Source organism: Benincasa hispida, unplaced genomic scaffold (genome assembly GCF_027475165.1).
Source record: "Benincasa hispida cultivar pf3 unplaced genomic scaffold, pf3_genome.v1.1 HicScf946, whole genome shotgun sequence".
Taxonomy (NCBI): domain Eukaryota; kingdom Viridiplantae; phylum Streptophyta; class Magnoliopsida; order Cucurbitales; family Cucurbitaceae; genus Benincasa; species Benincasa hispida.
The window spans coordinates 3,027-21,777 of NW_028327093.1; the positions used below are offsets into that span (position 1 = coordinate 3,027).

The 18,751-nt window shown below is 28.9% G+C and overlaps 1 protein-coding gene across 2 annotated transcripts; it reads left to right on the top strand.

Annotated features, from left to right (window-relative positions):
- Positions 1 to 3,466: 3,466 nt before the first annotated feature.
- LOC120089761 (putative 4-hydroxy-4-methyl-2-oxoglutarate aldolase 3) lies at positions 3,467 to 5,868 on the top strand. Of its 2 annotated transcripts, none has more exons than XM_039047150.2 (2): positions 3,467 to 3,780; positions 5,063 to 5,868. In XM_039047150.2, exon 2 carries the CDS (start codon positions 5,071 to 5,073, stop codon positions 5,569 to 5,571), a length of 501 nt encoding a protein of 166 aa, XP_038903078.1. In that variant the 5' UTR covers positions 3,467 to 3,780; positions 5,063 to 5,070; the 3' UTR covers positions 5,572 to 5,868. The 2 variants fall into 2 exon arrangements, with proteins under 2 accessions (XP_038903078.1, XP_038903077.1); XM_039047149.2 differs by having other exon boundaries at positions 3,470 to 3,780; positions 5,060 to 5,868.
- Positions 5,869 to 18,751: the final 12,883 nt, after the last annotated feature.

An 18,751-nucleotide genomic window follows, 5' to 3' on the forward strand; every position in this document is an offset into this window, starting at 1 on the left:
CTTGAATCTTAGTTTATTGGTTTCGGGTTAATGCAACTAAATATCAAATAAAATATAAATTATTTTATTAAATGAATAATAAGTTTGTATAAATACAATTACAAACTACAAGACCACGGGTTTTAGGACATCAACCCCAATAGTAGTGACATTCAAAATGAACTTTTCATGAGAACCAACAAACTTGTTATAAGATAAATAATTCTCAATAAAATAAGGAACATTGGTATCTTTGACAACCATGGATAGATCTTGTGGATAATTGAGCAACAAAGTACAATGATTATCTTGCAGAAATCCTAAAGGATTACATGACCAAGTAGAATATTGAATGGGTTGATCTATAGGTAGCACATGATCAGAAATATCAACCGATGAATCGAGTATATTATGATGATTGAGGAAGCAACTCAATCGAAGAAGCTTATAAAAATGTCACTAGAGTATTACCAAGTTGTGAGCAAGAAAGCAAACTTGAAGCATCTGTAGTAGAAATATCTGGCAAACAACAGGGCAACACAAATTCTGCAAAAATATCATCTAGAGTAAGACCATTATTAGAATCACATAAGTGAGATGGAAAACATTATTCATAAAAATCTACATCCCCTAAAACCACATTCTTTCTATTGGTAATGTCATAAAAGCTATCCTTCAACTCTATGAGGATATCAAGGAAAATACATGACAATGCTCGAGGATCAAAGTTAGATCTGTTTGTAGAAAGAGTAGATGCATAGCATAAACAACCAAAAATACGGAGAGAACCATAATTCACTTCACAATACAGAAAAGAGAGCTCGATTAGGAAGCAACTTCATAGGAGTCCGATTAATAAGAAAAGTGGTAGTAAGAATACAATCACCCCAATTGTAAAGAAACTCGTTATTTAAAAAGACATGGCTCTAGCAACATTAAGAAGGTGTCAATGCTTCTTCCTTTTTAGCCAAAAAAAAAAAAAAAGAAAAGAAAATCTAAGCTCATGAGCATTATTTGATCTAAATACTTTAGTAATCTTGGAAAATCGCAACTAAAAAAATTAAGAAATAATGAAAAGTGCATCTAATTTATCTTGCATGAGATAAGCACAAGTGAACCATGAACTTATCAACCAAGGTTAAGGGGAAAAAAATCTATATCTAGCCTACGTAGGCAGCTTAAATGGACCCCAAATATCATATGAAATATTGTTATTAAATGTAAAGGATAGACATCTCTGCTAAAAAAATCCCTTAAAAAAATTCAAAGGTGGAGAACGTAAAAGTCACTTACCATTAATAGTTGAAGTTAACATTACTCTCAACTACAAAATTGTTATAAATAGCTTAGTTGATATATGTTGAGAGTTAGAAATTTACAAGAAATTAAAGAGTGTGGTGAGGACTTATCTTTGTAATCTCTCAACTCTTGAATTTGTTCAATAAATCTTACTTTCTTTAATTAGTTGTTTTTCAAACTAGGGAACATTGAGATCTAATTAGACTCGACTCGACCTAGCCTATCCAGTCCGACCTAATTTATCTCAAATTTAAAATGTCCATGTGGCGTCTAATCATCTTCTAATAAATGTAATTCACAACTCTGTTAGCTTTTTAAGAGCACCTTACAAAAAAAAAAAAATCATCTTCGTCCTAATCTATAATTGGCTACCAATTTCTAGAAATGAATCAAATGAATCTCTTTCCAAATATGAAAAAATTACCTTTATTTATAGGAGAAATGTGAGTACAAGTTTGCTAAAGAAAGCTAACAAATCAAAAGATAACAAACAAACTATTTGACTACTAATTCATAATTAACTAACTATTAATTAACCTTACAAATGTTGCCTTCTTGGTTCACCATGATCCGTCATCGAGGAAATCATGAAGCCAAATGGAAATTGTTAGGGGCAAAATAAGACTTTAAGTCAGCAAAGTTGAATACCATATTGGTAATTCAATACGTTATTGAAACTATACTTTTCCAACATCTAAGTAGCCACAGGGAATCTAGCTTTTCACAGATGAATCATAATTAGATCTCCTTCTTCAAAATCCACTGACCAGCGAGACTTGTCTTTAGCTTCTTTACCAGACAAAGTAGTCTTCTTCAGATGATCAAGGACTTCTCGATGAAGCTCTTTAATTCTTTCAGCCATATTTTCAACATCCACAAAGGAAGGTAGATTAGCAATGTACACTACTTCAAAAGGACATCTTCCAATATATCTATTCTTCATGTTATAGTCATGTGGATCTCCTCTTACTCCATATCGATTGTCTCGTCTCATTCTATAGTCAACAAAGTCATTTTCTTGGTCTTCCACACTTGAAGAATCCCATTCTTGGAAATATTACCATCGTTCTTGGAAATTGAGTCAAGGTTCTTGGTGTTCTTGGAGTTGTCTTCGATGAAAATGTTTGCCTTTGTCCTCTTTCTTGCATAGGTTCTTGATGATTTCAAGCATATTTTGGCTGCGCCATGCCGCTATTTCCTCTCTTTCCCCATTATTGAACAAAACGAGAATGTTTGCAAATTTTGAGAAGGCACTGTCATATTTTCAATCCTTCTTGTGAGGGTTTTCGTAGCTTCTTGCATCATATTCATCTTATTATGAAGATCTCCCAAAGAATTTTCAACAGACAATAAACATACCGTTGATAATGTTGGAGAGAGGGTAGGGGTTTCTTCCACCTCTTGGTCGGCCATCGGTCCAATGAAACTTGTAGCTTTGATACCAATTTTTAGAAATGAATCAAACGAACCTTTACCTCTAAATGAGGGAAAATGACCTTTATTTATAGGAGAAATTTAAGTATAAGTTTGTTAAAGAATGCTAACAAATCAAAAAATAACAAACGATTCAACAACTAATTATTTAACTAACTAACTATTAGTTAACCCTACAAAGGTATTCTCCATATGCCACTAACACGGCCTCCACCAATTCTTTCTTCCTCTCACTCTCATATTCATCTTCCTTCATTCATGGCTTCCTCAAATAATTTTCTTGTCAACCCCTGACCTTTGCCAGATCTAGTAGTGCGGATCTGGGTGAACATATGTGGGTGGTGAACACATTTCAGATGTCGGATCTAAGATGAAACAATGCGAGGCTTGTGAATCAGAACTATTTAATGTGGGGTATGAAGTTGCAGAGCTCCACGAACAGACGTCCATGAACGGATTGATTTATCGAAGATTTTGAATTTTAAGTCAAAATACGGAATCTATAAAAAGGAAAATTTGCAATTCAAGGAAAAATATCCTTCATAAAAAAAATTCATAAAACTAAGGGAATGATATTGTGACAAATCTTTCATTAATCAATAGAAATTGAATTTAATAAATGTCATTTTAAAAAGACAAAAATAGACTGATAAGAATAAGAAAGCCAAAAATTTCTCATTAAAATAATTCAAATTTTTAGGACGTGTAGAGAGAATTTTGTAAGTATTTATTTATTATCCCTTTCATTGTCAGAGCTGATACTAAATCCGGCCCTTGCCAATGGGCTGTTTAATCTTTGAAATCTCAAACCATAGACCCAGCATTGAAGCTCACAAATCCATTGGTTTTTGAAGCCCAAAGGCACCAGCGATGATCATCGCTGTCGGGGCACAACAACCAAAAACGCCCTGGTCTATTTCATCATCTTGATAAGCTTTTCGCCATTTCTGAAAATTCTACGCCATGGGGGTGGCTTAAATTGACTCAGCCGCCTGTTTGATTGTTCAATTGGATGGTTTCGGGCCTTAGAGCTTTCCACAGAAGACGAGGGCTTCAGCTTTCAATTGGGTGAGTTTTCTCCATCATTTTGTCTTCACTTCTTTCTTCTAATACTGTTTACATGAGTTTCAAATAGTTCTAAGATGTGTTGAGGACTTGAAAATCCAGTTTAGTTTGTCTTCCTCTGGAAAATCATCCTTGGAATTTTGTTTCATTTGTACAGTGAGAATTTAGCTGTGTGAGTGTTTGAAAATGGGGTCTTATTTCTTCCTCAATTGGCTGTTGGATGCTGTTTTTTTATGCCTTTATGCAAAGTTGTTTTTCATGGGAGGAGTATTTAAACCATCTTCCATCGAATTTGAGAAAATTTTGCCACTGTGAACATAGGGAAGATGACCCTGATTGGGCTTTGAAAATTTTAGTTTAACCCATGGTTTCACTTGTACCATCCATATACATTGATGCTGAAGCTTTTTCTTGTCTGTCAATCAAGTGTTCAATCACACCTAACTTTAATAAACTGTATGGACTTTAGATATGATTTATGGAACAAACTGAATTCCATTTATCTTTTTGTTTTGGTACCATATCACAGCACTATTAAACAAGACTAACTTCAGTTTATTAGATAGATTAAATCCTAGTTTGAGTCATAAACTTCCACAGTTATTTTGTGTTGGCCAATGAATTTTCAGATATCATATATCTTAGTCCCTCAACTTTCAATTGCTTTGTTGTAGTCTCTAAACTATGCATTGGAAACTATTTTAGTCCATATCATTAAATTTCTATTAATTACTTATCAAAACTCATATTTATTTGGAACCTGAACAGCAAACATCTAACCGAATATATGTAGCTTCAAACATTTGCCTTTATGAACATCAATTGATAATGTGCTTCCAATAAGTTTCTATTAACTATTTTTTTTTTAATATTAACCGTAGAAGATAAAAATAAAACAGCATATTTGAATGTCCAAAACCAAATTAGATTTAAGACTATTAGGATTTTAACATAACTTGAGAAAGTAAATAGAACTTGCATAATCTCATTAAAGTGGAAGCAAGTTGTTAAATAGTACATCCAAATACAGGGGAAGTAACAATGTAAAAGACTAACTAACTAACTAAGTAATTACATTTAGTATAATAAACTCTATTAAAACATTTGGAAATTCATTCTTTTAACAACAATAATGATTATTTTCATCCCCAATCTTCTCTTGCTTTGCTTCTAAAACTTTCATCTCTCCTTGAAAGAAGGAAATGTAATATTTACACTTTTCTGATATTTCTGTAAAAGTTACTTCAAAACTATATCTTACCTGTTGACATATCCTTGCCAGCAGTGGAAGGCATGGCAGCTCCAGCAACAGCAGATGTTTGTGATGCAAATGCAGCACATGTCACAAATGGCGATCTCCGAGTACTGCAACCGAAATTTGATATTTACGGGCAACGGCGAGCATTTTCGGGACAGATAGTGACAGTCAAGGTATTTGAAGACAATGTTTTGGTAAGACAGCTTCTTGAAACCAAAGGTGAGGGGAGGGTTCTTGTGATAGATGGGAATGGAAGTAGGAGATGTGCATTGTTGGGAGGTAATCTTGGGCAGTTATCTCATAACAATGGGTGGGCTGGGATTGTCGTAAATGGTTGTATAAGAGATGTCGATGAGATCAATAATTGTGATATTGGTGTGAGAGCATTAGGGACCAATCCATTGAAGTCAAACAAGAAAGGGATGGGAGAAAAGCATGTGGTTCTTGAAATTGGTGGCACTTTGATTCATGAAGGAGAGTGGCTGTATGCTGATAGTGATGGCATTTTGGTGTCCAAATTTGAGTTGTCTGTATGAATAGATAGCCTGATCGAGGAGCATAGGAAAACTCTCTATTGCTTGTTTTCAAGGCTTTCTTGGCTCTGGTTATTGAGTTCCTTCAAAGTGTATTGGATTAAGTTATGCTATCTCTTTCATTATATTCAATGTATTTGTGATTCTAAATGAAGGGGTGATTAGAAAGTCAATTGTTGGGTTCTTTGTTTTGGAAGCACTTATTAGAATGTTGTGTACGTTGTAGTCAAGATCTGAAAAGAAACCAAGGTCATGCATCTACTGTCTTTTGAGTTTATGAATTATTTTAAAATTTTTAAATAATGTTGTGATTTAATGTTGAAATTATGACTTGATTTTATTAAGAGGGAATTCTTACCCTATATTTGAGACTAGCTTTTGAATCATACTTTCTACCAACCCACAAGGTTTGCATAATTGCTTCTCTCTTTTTTTCCTCATAAATTCAAGATGACAGACTATGATTAAAATATAATTTTCATTGAGAATTTTTCATCCAGGCTGATGGAAAAAAAAAGGTTAATTTATAAATTTAGTCTTTGAATTTTTCGGCATGTTTTAATTATGTGTTTGATGGGCCTTTAAATTTTAAAAATGTCAAAAGGTTTCAAATTTTTAACTTTGTGTTTAATAGGTTGGTCGTATATTCAACATTTTTTTCAAAAAAAAAAAACAATCAATGAATTTATTATACAAAAATTTAAACTTTGTGTCTAATAGATCATTAAACTTTGAATTTTGTGTTCAATAGGTTTATGAATTTAAAAATGTCAAATAGGTCAATGATGTATTAGTACACAAAATTAAAAATTTAATGCTAAGATACAAATTTTTAGATCATAATTATAAATTTAATGCCTCATTGGAGAAAATTGAAAGTTAAAGATACTTGGAAAATGTTTGGGAGTAATTCTCGAATAGTTAAAATCACTTATGTCATTTTCAAAGATACTCTAAAACATGTTTTTAATCATTCAAAAGTTAAAAACCAATTTTGATAATATAAAAATTACATTTTAAAGTATAAAATTAAATATTAAATTAATTTTAAATAATTAAAGGCATATTAAAATAATTTTAAGTGATTAACATCGTATTTTAATATCATTTTATATATGACAAAAGTAAATTTAGCCATTTTAAAATTACTCACAAACATACACTTGGATAAGGCATAAAATTTTCGTTAAAGTTTTTTTTTTTCCTGATGCAAAAACCTTACGTTTTAACCTTTAAAATTTTATTTAATAAAAAATCAGTTTTCTAAATCTTATCCAAATTTTTTTAAAAAAATAAAAAATCAATTTTTTCTTTTGTAAATTTCAGTAGCTAAATTATAGAAAATAGGCACTTTATATTGAAAATACTCTTTCATCGATACTCTTAATAGTTAGTTTTTGGACAACTATTACTACTTTATTTTAAAAAGTACCAATGAATTTTTAAAAGTCTCATTATTACTCTTAAATTTTGAAAAAAATTAAAAAAAAAATACTTCTACCGTCAATATAGGATGAAAATCGTTGTTATATAATTTAAAATATACCTATGAATTTTCAAAAGTTGCATTAATACTTTTAACATGTCATATATATATATATATATATATATGGATAATTGTTTTAAATGATAAAATTGTTGAAAATATTTTCAAATATAATAAAAATATCATTTTCTATCAATGATAAATCATGATAGTCATCTATCACTGACACTGATAGATTAGATTGCAATTAATGTCTATTTCGATTTATCACAGATAGATAGTGACATTTTGTTATATTTGTAAATAAATTAACTCATTTTTCTTTATTTGAAAACAACTCGTATATACTCTTATCATTAATATCTAGAATCATTACCTCCTTCTTCCATTTTCTAACTCTCACTCTCATCTACTTCAATCCATGGCATAATATTTTTTTTTCCTCTCTCTATTTTCTTGAATACTCTCTCCTACTATTCTTCTTCCATTTCTCAATCTCTAAAATTACCCCTTTTAATCAAGGTATATAACTACAACAAGAAAAAAGAATTACAAAACCACCGAAGAACATTAGGACTTAACTACTTTAACAAAGTTGTAAATTAAATTAATTCATTTGTAGTTCACAAATAAAGAGGTGTTGATGGTAATTCTCAAATATCGCAGAACAAAATTTGATACGGTGAAATAAAATGCAATTGAAATAAAGATATAGGGAATAGGTTACCTACTCTTAACCGTCAATGTGAACTCTTATATTTCGAATTCTTTCACATTGAAAATTTAGATCATGATTTTGAAGATTACCAATTGGAGAAAAAGAAAGAAAACTTGTATACATTCCCAAATTCATAGCAATGAATATTTTTATTGATCTTTTTTTGCGGTTCAAATTAGTCTCTTTTTTTGTGGTCACTTAAAAGGTTCTCCATGATTGAAGAAGTATTCCTTTGTTGGTTATCTTTGTATTTGGCGATACATTGTTTTGCTAAATTTTGAGAAGAGATATTTATTTTGAGAAGAGATATTTGGTGATTCATCATTTTCATGACTATGAAAAAACTTGTATTTAAGAGAAAAAAATTCGTTAATAATTTTCAAAAATACATAAAACCCTATTTTTCTTCCTACCTAAAATGCCCCCATTACCTTTCTCTCTCTCTTACCTTTATTTGCATTGCCTATGATGCCATGGAATCTCAAAATTGTAGCATGGCTTGGTGAGTTCTTTTCCTTAAAAAAAGAATACAACTGATGGAGGAGAATCAAACTTTAATATCGAGATTGAGATGGATAGTATAAATTTTATGTCAATTGAGTTATCTTCATATTAATGAATTATTATGTCTGTCTAGAGAGATTATTGAACTAAATAAGAGAGAAATTTCCAAATTCCTTCAAACTTCTAGTAAAAAAGAACAGGAATTTTAATTCCTCTTCTGGATTTTAAACAACTCGCTATATATCAACTCATTTTTTTATATTATATATATATATATATATATATATCAGTCAATTTGAAAAAAATGTAAAAATGGAAGGGGGCTCTATTGAAACTTTTATAACACGGTTGAAAAATCGCCTAAAAATTAGAAACTAATATATATGTATTATCCTAAATTTGATATTAAGTGTCTATTTAGTCCTTAATTTTTAAAAATAATTTTTAATTAAATTTCTAAATTTTCAATTTTTAGTATAATAAATCTTTTTTTATTAGTATCATTACTTAAAAGGTTGACATATAATAATAAATTGAAGTAATAAGTAATAATTTGTTACAATGTAATAAATTGAAGAGTATACAGCTGGATAAACAAAGAAGGTCCAAAAAAGTCAATGGAAACAAGAAAATACAAAATATTTTAAACTATACTTTTTTTTTATTTTATTTAAATCTTATTTCGATTCCTAAATTTTTAAAAATGTTTGTTTTAATCCCTAAATTTTTTAAAAAGTGCTTATCTAATTATATTTTTGGATGAGTAGACTACCAAATAAATTAGCTACGCTAAAAAAAAATCTAGAATTTCAATTTTTGAAGGTGGCAAAAGGGGAGAATTTAAAAGACGTTTTTAGTTCAAAATTGTAATGGTTCACTATTTTGGCTTCATCTTGTTCAATACATCTAGAACTTAGTTATCCACAAATACAAGCTCCTCCCCATTTTCGTTGAAGAGTTAACATAATTTAAGTGGTAGAGATGAAAATAAATACTTTTTAAAAGTTTAAGGACTCAAACCAATATTTTTTAAAGTCGACCAAAATAGAATTTAATTTTTTTTTCCCAACCACTCTTACTTTATCTAATTGGCATGCTTCCAAAATGTTTGTTCTTTTGCAACTTTCTGTCATTATTTCACTCAAACCACTCTAAACAATTTTCATAATTATGAAATATAAAGAATAAAACTATTTCACGAGCCGTTTTTTTTCTCTTTGAAATCAGGATAAAGAAAATCTTAATATTTAAAATTGTAGATGCTCGAAAATATAGTTATATCTTACTTCTTTAGATAATTATGTGTCTTACAAGAAAATTTATAAAGACATCCAAAAATATTAAGATAATCATATTTGTTTTCAAAGATTTCTAAATAAAAGTGCCTTGAAATGATTAATCATTTCAATCATATACTTCTATATTAAATTTATAATTTCATTGTAGTGTCTTTAGTAATTTAATATTTTTTTGTTATGCGAATTCAGTTTATATCAAATTTATATGTTTTTTTTTCTATAGAAAAAGTTTAATACATATTTGTTTTGAAAATTTTGTGAGAGATTTGAAAATTAAATATTAAAGAAGACAATTTTATGGTCAGTAATATTTGTTTTAGTGAATTATGTATTATTGAAAAAGTATAATAAATTGACCATTTCATTTTACATTTTAATTAATTGAACATAAAAGGAGCTATATATTATATCATTTAAATAAGAGTTTACTGTATATGTAAATGAATAACATAACAAATAGAGTTAATTGTATATGATTGTTTATTACTATATGAATATATTGATTTATTCTGATTATAGAATGCAAATAAAGAAGCTTGATATATATATCACACAAAAGAAAAATAAATAAAAAGAAAATGTTCTCAAAATGAAAATCTCCAAAAACCCATGTTTTAGGATGGAATCCAAAATTTTTTAGATGCTAGGATATATTACCTTACTGCAAAACGAGCAAAGTGCTGTAGATATTTGTCTCAGGTGATATAATGCAAATCTTGAATTTCCATGAAACAAACAACCTCTTACCCTTAATATTAACACAAAATTGGTGGTGAATAAAGTCCACAAGTTTTTTTTTAAAAACATATTAAATAGGTCAAAATTAGACACAAAATTAAAAGTGCAATGACTTATTAGATTAAGTGCAAAAAAATACAAATTCAAAACTTAATGACAAAAAAAATACCATCCTAAAAGTATTAAACTAAATATGTAATTCAATTGAGAAATTTTATATAAAATAAAACATAACCATTCTTACAAAAAAAAAAAAAAAAATTAATAATGGTAAATTTGATCTATATAGATTGGGCAAAATTAAATTTAATTCCAATAATTTAACAAAAGGAGTGCTTATTTATAAAAAAGACTATCAAATTATAGAGATTATTTATGAAATTTTATCAAATTATAAAGAGTAAATTCAAACTTTTAAAGTATAAACCCTAGATTTTGATAACTTTTTTAAACCATAAAAACCTAATTTATAATTTAACAAGAAAAATAAAATTAAGATGCATTTGTAATGTAAAACATTCGAAGTCCGAATAGTTTGAGAAAGTAGTTGTAAGAATGCAACATAGGTGACTGACTGTCACTGCGCGTGGGTGAACTATGTGGTGAACAGCACGCGTGGTCCTTTCCACGTGACGCTTTTACATGTGGCTGTTCATACAAGATTGGTGACAGCCCAGTGACGTTACCAAGAAAGGACAAAGACTTGGTCGGAATTCCAAATTCCTTTTTTGACCGGGTCCGACCGTCTTGGTTGCCGACCGGCTACATAAAACAACACCAATACAACATATTTTATTTATTTAATTAATTATTAGTTTTTTTTTTAATTTTTAAACATAAAAAATTAAGAAAACTATTTATATAATTTTAATCTTCTTTCATAGAAGTTAATAGAAGTCTATCAATATTTTTTTTTATTATCATTTTTATAAATAGTTTGAAATATTTTTCAACGGTGTAAATTTTTTTTTTTTTTTTTTTTTTGTTTCTTCTAAATTACTATCTTTCAGAAAAAGAAAAATTAAAAATTGATAGTGCATTTGATTTTAGTGTCTTTACCGGCTGTTTCCTTCTCCAGTTGAGGATGGCCTAAAACAAAATGCTCAACTTTGTTTATTTCAAACTTTTGATGATGACTTGCTTTTATGGAATAAAGTGTTTTTATTTTCTTTCCTTCCCTGTCTCTCAATCATCGTAATGTACAAAATAAATAAATAAAAAATAAAATAAAATCAATTTATACCTTGAATTTTATGTTGTACCAATTTAAACTTTAAATTAATAAATACTACCAAAATCAAGTCCTTTTTTTAAAAAAAAGACTAGTATTTCTTATTAAAAATTTTGTTCCTATTTCACATTATTTTGTCCTAAAATTTTTAGGGAAAAAATATACTTTTCTTTTTAATTTCTTTTTTTTTTTTTACCATTTTTATCTTTATTTCTCTCTAATTTTCTCTCCATAAAGTTTTTATAATGTTTACCTCTCATTTCATTCTTTTTTTTTTAATATCATTTTCTCACTTTTTTTTTTTCTCTCCAATAGTTTTTAACTATCTCTAGATTTTTCTCTCTCATTGTTAACTTTTTGTTCTCTCTATCTTCAAAATTTTGTTGCCTCTATTAAATTTATCCTTTCTCTAACATTTTTTTTAGTATTATTCAGCTCTTTATTTTTCTCTCTTAAACTTTTGTTTTTCGGTATAAAAGTTTCTCATCCTCTATTTTTTTTTTCCAATTTCAAATGTAATTTTTTAGTATTATGATGATTCTGGAACTACCTTTGATAACAAAGGTTATTCACTTAAACATAATTAAATTTCAATCATTTGCAAGAACAAATATTAACATGATTTTTTCACATTTTTATTTTTTTCTTGGCAAAACATGTTTGGTAAAAATGTGATAAATCATGTTTTGAACCAAATATTGACATGATTTATTATATTGTTACAAAAACTCATCATAATTAAATATTTAGTTGAAAATATTTATTCTAAAAGTTAATCTTAAATATGCTTTGAGTGATTAAAATATTTTGCAAAAAAAAAAAAAAAGAAAGAAAATCACTTAATAAAAAGTGTAGAACCAATATCAAACAACTACATTAAAAAAATTTGTTAATAAATCAATTTTGTTAAAATCACTATTTCTATAAACGCTCTCAAACATGTTCTTACACATGTTTCATTAAAAAAAATATCGTGTGAGATTATAACTTGTATCAATTAAACTCTTAATTTTTCATACATGTATCAATTTAGACTTCTAGTTAGGGATTTGTTTTGAGAAAGATTGATGCATAAATTCTAATTATCCATTTTGTAAAAGCAACATTTGAAGAAGTTTTTGCACACTTGTGGGAATTGATGTAATCATAATGAAAGGTCCAAATTGATTTACTATTAAAAAAGATAGTTTACTTGATACAAATTATAAGTTTCACATAGTGTTTTGAAACAAAATATGAAACTATAAATTGATACATTTTTTAATATTCAAACTTTAAATTGTTACAGTAATTAGTTGAGAGTTATAATTGATATAGCCCACAAATTTTCGAGTTATAAATCGTTGAGGGTTGACCAAGGCAAGACCAAAATCCAAAAGGTATTGAGAAATGGCATGGGGAGCATACGTCCAAAAAGGTAAATGTCAGTGCTTCGAGGTTTGGATCAATCAGTAGAGCCAATATAAATGTATACCAATTGGGAAATAAATGAGTCGAGCTGAACTAACATCCTACAACATCGAGCGTAAAAAAATGTCTCTAACACCTCTGTCATCACATGCAACCGTTGGCGTGTATTAGAGAATTAATTTATAAAGTCCAGTTCAACTATCCAAAAGGATAGGGTAAATAATCTCAAAAGGAAAGATCCGACCTTACTCTTAATACTGATTTAAGCATCAAAGTGTAGTATGTTCAGCACCATACCAGTACAAGATTTCTTATGTAGGTCATTTCAAAGCATTTGGAGACCAGACTAAGAGAACAGATCAGAAATCAAGGCTACTAAACACCTCTAACAAAATCTAATGTGAACGAGATCTGAACTCTAGCCATATGTTTTAGTGTCTAGTCATGTTAATATTAGTTGAGTGAATGAAATTCATTTTTTTTAAATTAAGTTTTAATTTCATCCGATTGAATTATATCTCAGTGTCTAATTTTGTTGAAAATTTGTAGAAAAATCTTGGTGTTCCCTTGACTTAAATCCTAAATGTAGGATTAGGATTTAGGGCTACACTTGAAATATAATTTTTTAATTTAAAAATTCAACATATTTTGTAGTATAAAATCATGAATTTAACGAAAAAACTAAATATAAAAAAGTTCATAACATTGTTGAATAAAAAACCAAATATATTATTATGAATTATTATTTAATGTCTCAAGTAGCTATGTTGTCCTAAAAAAAGGACCTTGTGTTATTTTAGTTGACTTTTTTATTTTTCATTTTTTTATTAAGTGATGTAGTTCTTTTAATTATTCATATATTTAATTTACTTTTATCATAATTCTATAATTTAAGTATGAACATGCCTGGATCAATTTATAGATTCAAAAACAATTTTTATCCGAATAAGTTTTATAAAAGTAACCCTTAGTTTGTACAACTTAGTTGATGTATTTCTAAATTTGAAACAATTTAATTATTAATTTGAATTTATAATAATCTACTCAAATTTTGTAACAATAAAATCTCTATCGTGAAAAAAAAATTATATAAAAAAATGAATTGTCAAAATTTTATTATATTAAATTAAAAGAAAAAGAAAATGATCTCGGACCAAAAAAACAATCAAACTCATACAAATAATCTCCAAATAATACAACTCAAAGAAACAAATCCCAAAAAGAAGTGCATATATGAATTCCCTCGCCACTTAGAATAGCGGAGGAGCACATCATATTGAATGATTTGACAAATCATATAAGAGGTGCAAGATATCACCATGGACATGAAGCTTAATACTTCTTTCAAAGATGATAGATAATTACAGACCAAGCTACTATCTAGATCTTGCATCACAAATGATTGTCTATCATAAAATGACAAATCTAGTCAAGTTTTCTGCCCTCAAGAGAGATCTTATGAGAGCAATCACCCTTGAAAGAGGTACGAATAAGGTAAAAGGGATTAACCTAGAGATCTAACTAAATTATAGGGGATTAAGGGAACTCCTTATTAAGAATCATATTCGTCGAACCACTTCCTCATAGAGCAATCATCACTTATTGTGTGTAGTAAAATTTTTGTACGAATGACCCACTCCCAAGTGTCATAACCTTTAATGACTTGTCGCCTAAAAATAAATGAAAAGTAACCTTCTACTTACGTCAAAGAGCACTTACCAAATTTTATGTAGCATCGTGTGAGGGCGTCTCTCCTAGCCTGAAAGTCTGAAATTGTCATAGCCCTAACTCGATGTGTTGGGTTATTGTGGTTTTCATTTTTCTCATACTTTTGCCACTCAGCGTAGAACCCTGTTATCGCGATTTTTTGAATGTAGTCCTGTCGCGATTTTAAAAGATATCGTGGTTCTAAAATTAAATATCTAACAATATCTATAACATATCGAATATATCAAATAATACTAAAAAAAACAAATAAAAAAAAACAAAAAACAAAACAAACAAATAAAAGACATGATTTCACACAATATTAATGTCTTATAAACGAAAAATGTTGATTTCTATTAACAGAGGATACCACATACAAAAAAAAAATAAAAAAATAAAAAAAAATTACGTATAGACAAAGAAAATCAAACAATCGGAATCCAAAATACACAGCACAGTAAAGAGGGATTCATAGACGAAGGCACTTGGGGAAGACTACGTGAAAGACAACTGATCAATCCGGAGAGAAAGAAGAAAAAAACAAAAATGCAGAGATACCAATGGAAGTTATGAATGTTGAGATCGATGCTCTAAATCTTGTGGATCCTGTAATTTGTAATTGTAATATACAAATGATTTATTTATTTAATAACATACGAGATATTTTATTTGACATTTAGTATCATTAACCCACAAAACCAATAAACTAACATTCAAGGTTATCTTCTATAATTTAAACATATATGTAGAGACATATAGGTGGATCATGTTTAAATGATAACCTAAATGGTTTGTAGTAGATGGATAAGACTGGATACTTTATCCTTGTGACACTACAAATACGTCCCGCTTTATAGATGTTACAATTGTTGTACCATCTACATGTGGAGATCAATCATGTGGAGACGTATGAGCGGGGGGTGTTCTATACAATAGAGTTCATATAAGATTGGATGAAATGAATAGTCTCATTATATGACATCGTTAACAATAGAGACTTACATTTTACCATGATAACCATAGGTGACATGACCTAAATCTTAAGTGAGTTGTGAACTCATGCCTATGAAGGCAGTCTTTTGATTGGTATGGGTGAGAGTGGTCAGATTGTCGACTCAACAATCGTACCATTTTGGGATTCGTTTGATTGGGGAGCTGGGAACATAGTTACACAAGACAAAATTCAGTCCTTCCCTAATGTCAGGGTAAGTAAATAAATTGCTCCCTTAAGGGCTAATTGCAGGACTTGAACAATGTGGCGTCATACCCTCTCTTGGCCTGAGAGGGGTTTGGTCATAGTTGGAATATGACTTATTGTTCATTAGAGGAATCAGTGGTACTTAAAGAGTTAGATGTAACTACAGGGGTAAAACGGTAATTTTGGCCCACCTGTATTTACGAGCAATCTGTGAAGGGTCATCGCCCTGTTGACTGGTTATATTTAATGGACATAGAAATATATCCGTTGTGTGAATAGTGTAGATGTCAATTTTTAGTGGAGTGACTGACAGTTAATAAATGTTGAGTACTTTAATTAAAGGAGCTTAATTAATTATTCAAGTACCATTTGAGATTCAATCTACAGGTTCATAAGGTCTCCTTTATAGCTTACGTGAGATTATTGAGGACTAATTTTGAATTAATTTGAATTGTTCAAATTAATTGAGGGAATTAATTATATGTGATATAATTAAATTAAAATTTAAATTAATTGTATGTGATATAATTAATATAATGTATTTCATACATTATAATATAAAGTTTATTTTAAGTATTTGAATATGATTCAAATATTAATTATTTAGATGAAATTCATATAATTATATTTAATATAAATGTGATTTATATTAAATTTCATGCATTATTGAGAGAAATAAAAACTATAAATTACATTGTATTTGATACAATATAAAAACTATACGTTATGTGTTATATTTGATATAATATATAGTTTAATATATATATTATATGATAAGGTGGTTATTATATATATATAATAATAATAATAATAATAATAATAATAATAATAATAATAATAATTTATTAAAAATAAATGATTTTTTAAAAATCAATTTTAGAAGGGAGTTGTAATTCCCTACCCCTCTTTTCTCTCTAGTGGAAGACGTATAGGGGGTCGTTGTTCAGTTTTCACGATTTTTCATCTTCTTCATTAGAGAAGAATACAGAGATGGTCTCTGTGAATTTTTCCTAAGGCACACTCTCCCTGCAAGAAATTTCCTCTTCTGTACAACTCTCTCCCTCTTCCCAAATAGAAGAGCATACTCCTCATGTAATTCTCATCCCTTATGGAGAATACAGATGATGATTTTGTGGTGGTGGCCATCTTGGATTGCTACGTTCTTGCGAGTTTTTTGAATTGTACGGGACCGATCAAGGAGGAGATTCGTGAAGAAGTTGTTCTTCAAGGGTAAGTTTATTTCCTAACCCTTTTTCCTTTTATTCTTGCACGCTGTAAATTATTCCGTATATATACATAATTTGTTTGTACTGTAATTTTAACTACTGTGAAAAACAAAATTGGAAACGATCAGCACTTCCGCATTGGACCTAATGGTTCCTTCAATGAAAACATGAGTCTTTCGAGATTCTATTTAATTTTAAAATCGCGACAAAGCTACGCTAAAAAAAGGGGGTTAATAGAGCACCCATGAGACTGATGACAAAAGTCTGAAAAAAAATGAAAATCGCCATAGTCCAACACATCGGGTTGATGCTACAAATGCAGTAAATGATGTAAGTAGAAGATTACTTTTCCTTTTTTTTTTTTTTTTGAGTCATTAAACGTTATGGTGTCTGAGAGTGGATCATTCGTATAAAAATATTGTGGGTAAGACATGAAAATGAACTCCCTACTTGGGATTAATACAAAAATAAGATAAAAGACATTATCTAAAGATTTACCCAAATTATCCTAATCCTATCTACGTCAACCAACATATCTCAATTAGCTAGTTAAAGAGACAATAAAAAATTGTCCTGAGACTCAATCCATTGTTGCAAAGAACACACCAACACAAGGAATTTCAAAGTACAACAACTAGCCTACAAACCAAGAGAGGCCAAACCAGGACACCACAAGATGCTTAGGGCTCAAGGAATCTCACGTACATACGAGTGATAAGAGTTTAGAATGACAAAGAAGTTAGGTTACTTGTTCTAATGTGATGGTGTTGACATTCAACAAATGGAAGCAATCAGGATTTTAAGCACTCTAATTACATTAATTTGAGATATAAAGCATGCTTGTTTAGAAACTTAATAATAGAGTTTCAGTGAATATCTTTGAAGAACTCTAAATTAGTTTCAATCTTCAACTTGATTAGATTGTGGGATCCAAAATGGAAAAAAAAAAAATTAAAAAGAGAATTTTAAGAGAGACGTTGAGTTTTGGCATGAAAATGGATGAAGAACTATTTCTTCCCAAAATTCCAGATTTTGCATGAATCCTTTCTGAATCAAAACCTTCTTCTTTATGAAATCTCTTCATGCAATTGTAATTTATGAAATATTGACACCAAAACTAAAATAGGTGAGTGGGATTCAAGGAGTAAAAGTGGAAAACCCACTAAGTTTTTCAATTTTAAATTGATTTTCACTAAAATATATTAAAACTGAAAATTTAATTTTAAATTTAAAAAACATAATTTCTGGTTTCTGATTCTTAAATAAAATAAATCAAAAAATTAATTTTAAATAAAAATCAATTAATTAAATAATTTAATATCAAATATTAAATTAATAAAGCACCTATCTTGGAAATGAATCCCTATTCATGTATACAATATTTAAATCAAAATGTTTAATTATATCATATATAATTAATAATTCCCTCAAATCGAATTTGAACATTTCAAATTTTCTCATCACACTATTCTAAGGTTTAGTCCGTTTATAAGCTAGTAGGGGGACCTAATGGACCTACAGATCATGAGCTCCAACGATTCAAGATTATTGATTAAACCCTAAAACCTAATAGTTGCATTCTCCTCGCTGTATATGTACTTCTATCCACTTGATTTAACCATGATCGGTAAGTCAATCCTTCACAAGTTGTCCGTATTAATAGTTGG

Excerpts from the sequence above, each read along its gene's own strand:
- LOC120089761 (XM_039047150.2), top strand. The coding sequence starts at position 5,071 with ATGGCAGCTCCAGCAACAGCAGATGTTTGTGATGCAAATGCAGCACAT.